The sequence below is a fragment of the Sturnira hondurensis genome, unplaced genomic scaffold (assembly GCF_014824575.4).
Source record: "Sturnira hondurensis isolate 20B ecotype Veracruz unplaced genomic scaffold, ASM1482457v3 Scaffold0022179, whole genome shotgun sequence".
Classification (NCBI taxonomy): Eukaryota; Metazoa; Chordata; class Mammalia; order Chiroptera; family Phyllostomidae; genus Sturnira; species Sturnira hondurensis.
Window position 1 is genome coordinate 2148896 of NW_028094810.1, and position 7440 is coordinate 2156335.

Here is a 7440-nt window from a genome sequence, read left to right on the forward strand (position 1 = left end):
GATTTCGGGTTCTCCCTCACCCAAACCCAGTGCCCCACGCCCCAACCTAAGCCAGGAGGTGGCCACAGAGCTGTGCCCACCAGGCAGAGGAGCACTACCTGGCTCACCCCGGGCTGTGGCCAGAGGTCTCGGGACCTGTCTCCTGGGCGGCTGACTTATTTGCATGGCCCCGCCTCAGCGCAGCCATTGGTGGCTGCAGCGGGAAGCCGGGGGCTGAATGGCTGCGGGGCTGTGGGGCGGCGAGGGTGGGGCTGTGAAGAGCCCAGAGCCCAGGATGCTGCCGCTGCCTCTGCTACTGCCGAACGACAGGTTCGGATCCGAGTGGAGTTCCGAGTGAGAAGAGAGCAGTGAGAAGAGAGCAAGGCGGCCGGCTGTGCTTGTGAGGCGGCTGCTGTGGGAGCTCACTGAGTGCCCTCCCTGCCTGCCATGTCCAGGAAGAAGACTCCCAGGAGCAAGGAGGCCAGCGCGCCCGCTGCCTCAGTATTGCCTGCCGCCAACGGGTCCCGGCTGGTGCGCCCTGGGACTGCATGCCCCCGCTCTGAGGCACCGCCCAATGGGCCCCCCAAATCCAGCCGGCCCTCGCTTGGTGGTCATGGTGACTTCTACGACGTAGCCTTCAAGGTGAGCCGGGCACCCACCCCACCCCCACCATGCCAGCGCAGCAAGTGGCGTCTGGCAAAAGACCGATGGGGGCGGGAGGGGGGGCAGTTCCAGGGCAGGGGTGCAGGACCCTGCGAACCTTTGGCGAACCCTTGGCGTGGAGCTGGCTGGAGCGGCTGGCACAGCGCATCGTGTGTGTGTGTGTGTGTGCGCGCGCACACACACACACACACACACACACAGCTGTGAGATCTACGTTTGGGATACCACACAGGTCTGCCCCCTACCCTACCCTCCAGGTGACAGAGCAGGATAAGGGGCCCCGTGAAAGAGCCAGGTGCCCTCTCCCTGCTCCCAAAATGCCTCCACCCCCGCTGTGGCCCCAGTCTCAACATTTCCCATATGCTGCTTTCCCTCAACCCCAGGGTCTGTGGGTCTCCTCCTTTCTAGAGGGCAGGGAGACTAAGAAGAGCTTTGCCAGTGGGTTTGGAGCACCGGAGCCTCCTCCAGGCCAAGGCAGAAACTTGTGAAATTGTAGGGGCTTGGCAGGACGATCTTTGGGTTTTGGAGCCTTTGACGGCAGGCTGTGAAAGGGTGGAGGAAGGGTTAGGCCTGACTGCCCCTCCCTATCCACGGACCTGTCTTGGGTCCCTCCTCCTGCTAAAATCTGACCCTTATGTGGCACATTCCTTCGGTATCTGGCTGGATTGGAAACCCTCTGGCACAGAGGCCCCTACAGGCCTCCTAGGAAGTCCCTAGCTGCCAACCCCCTAGTTCTGCTCCCCACCAAGCCTCAGATGCTCCCCTTCTAGATCAAGTATGGTATCCAGGGCTGGGGGTGGGGGTAGGTAAAGCCCTGGATAGAGGCAGCTGCCCTCACTCCCCATTGACTGAGATGGGTCTCTGTTGGGGAGACAGGGGACAGAAACCTGTAGGGGTAGAAGCTGGAGGTGCAGGCCAGCTGAGGTCATAGCTGCTGTGCCTCTGGCAATCCTGAACCCAAGTCCTGGGGTCTACCTGTGGGCCTGGGGTGCCTCCCTCCACTCCTGCTCCTCACCCACAGCCCCTCTCTGACCAGGCCAGCTCAGGGAAGACCAGACACCCCTCTAAGTGGGCCAGCACCTTGGTCCCCTCTGCCCCTCCTGCTCACCCAGGTCATGCTGGTGGGGGACTCTGGCGTGGGGAAGACCTGCCTGCTTGTGCGCTTCAAGGATGGAGCTTTCCTGGCAGGAACCTTCATCTCCACCGTGGGCATCGACTTTCGGGTAAGAATGGAGGTTGACATCCTGGGCCCCTGATGCCAGCTCATTGAGTTCTTATAACACCCCCAGTAGCTGGTTCTCCATTATCCCATGACACTGACAGGCTCACAGGGTGGAGCTCCTTGATGGACCCCTGAGTTCAAGGGTCAGGGTGGTTGAGGTGAGATGCTTTAACCATCAAGCTGCCTGCCTCTTGACACCCCAGGGGTCCTGGAGACAGATGGTGGCTGCTTCTGACTAAAGTAGAGATGGTCCCCCTGTGCCTAGGGTCAGTACAACAACCCTGGGGCTCTGTGCTGTGCCTCTGGGTAAGTGGTCACTGGTCCCCGCAGGGCCATCAGAGGCAACTCAAGGCCCAGGTCTACTTGGGAGTCCAGCATCACTGTCCCACTGTATAAGGGGACCCTGAGGTGCCAGGCAGGCCACCAGGACCTACAAGATAGATGGCTGTGGCTCTTGAGCACACACCCCATCCAGGAGCTGGAGAAAGGGTATTACCTAGAGACTAGGGTCTTGCTTGGGGGGAAGGTTCCTGCCTTGGATGAGGAGGCTCATGGGAAATGCTCCTACTCAGCTGCTCTCCCCTGCCGAAGGCCCATAACCAGCCCCCAGCTGGATGGCTGTGCCCTGAGGTTCTTCTGGGGTTCCCCTGGACTCTTGGCTCCCAAGACCTTCCAGCACCTCAAGCAGCTTATGGGGTCAGTAGGAAATGATAGGGGCCACGGCCTCAGGCATGCAGGGCTCCAGCATCAGAGCCCCCACCTCTGCCTGAGAATCCAGGTTCCACGTGCCAGTGCTGAGGTGCTGTTTAGTTGCTGGTGTGTTCTCTGCAAATCCTGAATTTGCATTTTTCTCACTCTTTAATTAGACCCAGTTCCTTGGAGGCTGGGAGGAAGGCCTATTGTGGAGACAGGAAAAGGTGCTCCCTCCAGCCTGGGAGCCATTCTCTACCTTGGTTGGGGGGACCAGATCCCCTCCAGTCCTCTGAAAGGGAGTTTAAGGGTTCAGGTGCCAGAAGGGGGCTGTGTAGGCCCAGGGCAGGTAGTCTTTTGCCTGTTCTGGCTCTGCTCCCCCCCTTCCCACCTCTGTATCTGTCCCTCCCAGGTGGTGAGGGAAGTGAGATGGCTGGTTTATACCCCTGTTCCAGGCGGAAGGGCGGGGTGTCCCCTCCAGCCTGGCAGATGGCTGGGCTTGGTTCCCTGGAGACCCAGAAGCACCCTGACAGCAAGGGCTTGGAAAAGGGAGACAGTGACATTCCACCTACCCTCCATCCCCACCTGGTAGATGGAAACCAGGGTTAGGCCACTCCCTTCAGGGCTGTTTAGAGAGCATAGCCAGGCAGCAAAGACAAGGTGAGCACTGTGTGGAAGGCAGTTCTGCGCTCTGGTTACTGCACTGGGCCCTGTCCTCAGGAAACTGCCCTCCCCTGTGGAGAGCAGCTTTTAAATGACAACAAATGCTCTTAGCCCTCACTCTGGGCCAGATACCGTTCTCAGTGCTTTGCACATAGTAGCTTAAGTCATTGGAATAGCTGTGTGATGGGCACCCTTGTTATCTCTGTTTGTGGATGGAGAAACTGAGGCACAGAGTATTAGTAATGGACCTGGGGTCACATGGTGGGTGACTTCCAATGTTATCATGCAAATGGCTCCAAGCAAAAGGAGCAGCATGTCAGAGCTGAGATGCCAGTGGCTATGAGGGGGCTGGGGTCTACACTGGGGAGAGTGTGAGGGAAAGGTGTGTGGGGTAAGGCTGAATTGGTGGGCGCCAGGAAGAGGAAGCAGACTAGGGTGAAGGGGCTGGGCTTGAGAGGTGCTGGGGGAGGGCCAGAGCAACTGGATTCGGTGACTGACAGGTGGGTGGCAGCAAGGGGCAGTGCAACTGGTGCAGCAGTGTGCCAGGCCTGCAGGGTTGGCAGGGGAAGAACGACCTGGCCCAGAATTAGACACTCATGTCCATGGAGGGCAGCAGCCTGCAAGTCCATCACTATGTCCATCTGAGCAAGAGAGAGGCCTGGGTGCCCTCTGAGCATGTGTCATCAGAAGGGGCTCATCGAAGACACAAGAGAGCTGGGTTGACACCAGGACTTCTTGGGTTCAAGAAGCATTACCTCCAGTTAGGAGGTAAGGTTAACCAGGAGTTGGGTGTGGGGGGCAGAGCCTGGCCAACTGAGGGACCAACAAGTTAAGATTGAATTCAGAGGCACCCCAGGGGATCATCAATTTTAGGCTCAGTCCTGGCCGGACACTGCCTGCCTCTCCCGCCCTGCACTGCCCCCTGCCCCCCCCCCCCCCCATTGAAGGCCCCTGCCAGCTCATGGCACTGGGCTCATTGCTGGAGCTGGCTGATTGTGTTTCAGAATAAAGTACTGGACGTGGATGGCATGAAAGTGAAGTTGCAGGTGAGGCAACTGGGGACGGGTGAGTTGAGGGTACCTGGGAGGGATGGGGTAGCCTTGACCACTGGCCTGTGTCTGTCACTGCAGATCTGGGACACGGCAGGCCAGGAGCGGTTCCGCAGTGTCACCCATGCCTACTATCGTGATGCACATGGTGAGCTCACGGACACTGTCCCAGCCCAGGGAGTTGGGGTCGTGGTCTATCTGTGGGCGCCCTGTTCCCTAGGCTTCTGCTCAGAGAAGGGTTGGGGGTGACTGGAGGTGACCTCACTGGCCCTCTGCCCCCAGCACTGCTACTGCTCTATGATGTCACCAACAAGGCTTCCTTTGACAACATCCAGGTCAGTGGCTCCCTTCTGGGCGGGTGAGTGGGGTGGTGGCAGTGATGGGTGTGACAGTGATGGGTCATGATGGGGCCTGAGCTAAACCCCAACCTCCCTCAGGTAGATGGCATCAGGGACTGAGGACCCTGCTGAGAGCAGGGAGGGGAAAAGAGGGCCCCTCTGGGCTTTTGGTGGCCCACACTATGAGCCAAAGGTGGCCTGGGTAACCTTCCAGCTGTTAGCCCAACCACCACCTCAACACTCGTTGGGGCACCTCAGCGTGGCACACTGGTAAATTTCTGGGCCCTTACTGTCAGGAGCACTGCGTGGGGTATGGCCCAGATAGGGGAGGGGGGAGGGGAACACCAGCCTGGTCTCAGCTCTCCCGTAACAGGCCTGGCTGACTGAGATCCAGGAATATGCCCAGCACGACGTGGTGCTCATGCTGCTAGGGAACAAGGTGGGCACCTGCCCCTGTCCTTTCCCTCTGGCTCTACAGGGGGGTGAGCCCCAGGCCAGTTCTTACCAAGACCCCTGTGCCAGGTGGACTCTGCCCAGGAACGTGTGGTGAAGAGGGAGGATGGGGAGAAACTGGCCAAGGTGAGTCTGGGCGAGGTGGGTGGTGCGCCCTGGGGCTATAGGGCCTGGGCTGTCCCCACCCGGATGGCACCTGGCTAGCAGCAGCTGTTTGCAGGAGTATGGGCTGCCTTTCATGGAGACCAGTGCCAAGATGGGCCTCAACGTGGACTTGGCCTTCACAGCCATAGCAAAGTAAGTCCTGGCAGTCATCAGAAGACCTCCAGATTCAGATCCAGGGTCTGAATCCCCTTATTAGGGGGATACAGGCCACCTGTTCCATGGTCACCCCTATCCCACAGGGAGTTGAAGCAGCGCTCCATGAAGGCCCCCAGCGAGCTCCACTTCCAGCTGCATGACTATGTCAGGAGGGAGGGCCGCAGTGCCTCCTGCTGCAGACCCTGAACCTGGCTGGGTTCAGCCACCAGCATCCTGCTGGGAGGCCCAGGCTCAGCCCAGCCCCTGGAAAGCTGGTCTCACGAGGCCCTCTGACTTGTCAGCCAATGGTCAATCCCAGGTTTTCCAGGACTCTTGAGCTAAGCCTAGCCCTTCTCTTGTCTGGGTGGCAACCTGTATAGCCTCAACCCTAACAAATGGGCTTCAGGGAGCTACCAGGCGTGCAGGTGTCCTTCACCTGCTGCAGCCAAGGCCCTCACAGAAAAGCCAACTGTGGGAAGGGGTACACTAAGCAGGGAACCTTGGTGCTCTCTGCTGCCCCCTCCTGGACAGAACTCAGATTTGAGTTTAGGCAGCAGTCCCCAACCAGTTAAAAAGCCACATCTTCAGCTGCCCATGCTTCCCAGGCAGAGACTAGCCCTGTTCCTCTCAATGCTCCAAGCTGAGGGCTGCACCAAGAATCACATGTGTTTGTGCCAAGGACCAGGGGTGGGGCATGTGCTCCCAGCCCATACTAGGATACTCTGGTTCCATCAACGGGGTCTTCTCAATTTCCCTTGGAGGATGCCAAGACTGGCTTTGTAACACAAGTAATAGCATGTGGTAGATTACAGAAATGTCAGGTAAACTAGGACCACCAGGTCGCCTGACCAGGGCACCATCTTGGCAGGCCACAGTACTGGGAACAACTTGCCTACAGTTGAGGCCTATACTTGGTGAGGTCAAGCCAAGGGGGCTGGTAATGCACTACACATCTTTTACTAAAATTTTCAAGTCTTTTGATTGAGAGCCTTTGTTTTCAGTCCTAGTGAATAAAGCTGTATTTTCTGGAGTGCTGTTGTCCACTGAAATCACCTTTTAGAGCGCTCAGCAAAGCCCAGGTCCTGAGAGCGGCACTTCCCCATACCCTGGTTGGCAAAGAGATCAGAGCAGAGTCGCCTGGACCACAATGCTGTCCAAGCAGCACATGGGAACCAGGGAAGTCAACTCAACTTCCCCACAAAGACACAAACAAGCACTCCAGGCCAATTAAGAGAAATTAAGATTTCATGACCCACCCTAGGGCAAAGACACAAACAAAAAAAAGGGGTTTTTTTGCCTTAGAAGCAAACTGGAGGTTGTCTCAGCAGGTGGGAAGTATGAACTTTCACTTTTATGTCTATACTCCTTCCCAAGGCTGCCCGGGGATGAACCAATCCTCCCATGGACTCCTATGCACTTCAGAAATAAAGACTCTCACACTTCAATAAATTCTTACCATCTTTGCTTTATTGCTAAGCATTTCAAATACTGTCGGCATGGACTACTCCACCCTTACCACCAGGTCCCTGGCCTGAATGACGTTGATTTACAATTCAAGGTCTCCAACCAGGTCGTCGACGGTCCTGAAAAGCAGACAGTACAAATATGTACACAGAAGCCCACTGTCCCCATTTGTTTTTACCCCCAGACCCACCGCCAATGGGCGGGGGGTACCCTTAAGCCTCAGTCTTGCAAAAAATAATCAGACTGCACGTGCAGTTTTCATACGAGGTGTCAGAAATTAAAGCAATTCATCACAGGCTGGGAGCGGCACTGGGGAAGCCAGGTTTGGCCCTGTCTTACCTGTACGGAACTGCAGGTCTTGAGATTCGAACTTCCCCTACGGAACTTCCTCCTCCTAAAGAGGAGACTAGAAGGTGGGCAAGAAACGTGTACAACGATGAGGACAACGGTGGCGCTCAGGCTGAGGTTGGACCCCAGGGCTACGCCAGCCTGTGGGTTTGGACGACCTCCTAGGCTTCATCCGATGCCCAGCTTCTCAGAGTCCCTAAAACAACGAGCTTTGTCTTGTGCTTGACCCCGAAAGAGCGAAAACACGCGAGGTTCAGGCTTTTATACAAAC

The 7440-nt window shown here is 57.2% G+C and overlaps 1 protein-coding gene, 1 long non-coding RNA gene and 1 other non-coding gene across 4 annotated transcripts; 1 reads left to right on the top strand and 2 right to left on the bottom strand.

The window, feature by feature from the left end:
• Positions 1 to 256: 256 nt before the first annotated feature.
• On the top strand, positions 257 to 6149 carry RAB26 (RAB26, member RAS oncogene family). 2 transcript variants are annotated; one of them, XM_037034649.1, is made up of 10 exons: positions 257 to 621; positions 1755 to 1865; positions 4222 to 4263; positions 4348 to 4414; positions 4549 to 4601; positions 4978 to 5043; positions 5127 to 5183; positions 5278 to 5354; positions 5462 to 5607; positions 5677 to 6149. In XM_037034649.1, the coding sequence occupies exons 1-9, from the start codon at positions 427 to 429 to the stop codon at positions 5562 to 5564; spliced, it is 771 nt and encodes a 256-aa protein (XP_036890544.1). In that variant the 5' UTR covers positions 257 to 426; the 3' UTR covers positions 5565 to 5607; positions 5677 to 6149. The 2 variants fall into 2 exon arrangements, with proteins under 2 accessions (XP_036890544.1, XP_036890543.1); XM_037034648.1 differs by having other exon boundaries at positions 5462 to 6149.
• A 653-nt stretch (positions 6150 to 6802) lies between these two features.
• On the bottom strand, positions 6803 to 7419 carry LOC118978885 (uncharacterized). The gene is made up of 2 exons (XR_005064800.1): positions 7161 to 7419; positions 6803 to 6940 (listed from the first exon to the last, which is right to left on the bottom strand). It is a non-coding gene; the product is annotated as an uncharacterized LOC118978885 (long non-coding RNA).
• LOC118978912 (small nucleolar RNA SNORD60) lies at positions 7036 to 7120 on the bottom strand. The gene has a single exon (XR_005064806.1). It is a non-coding gene; the product is annotated as a small nucleolar RNA SNORD60 (small nucleolar RNA).
• Positions 7420 to 7440: the final 21 nt, after the last annotated feature.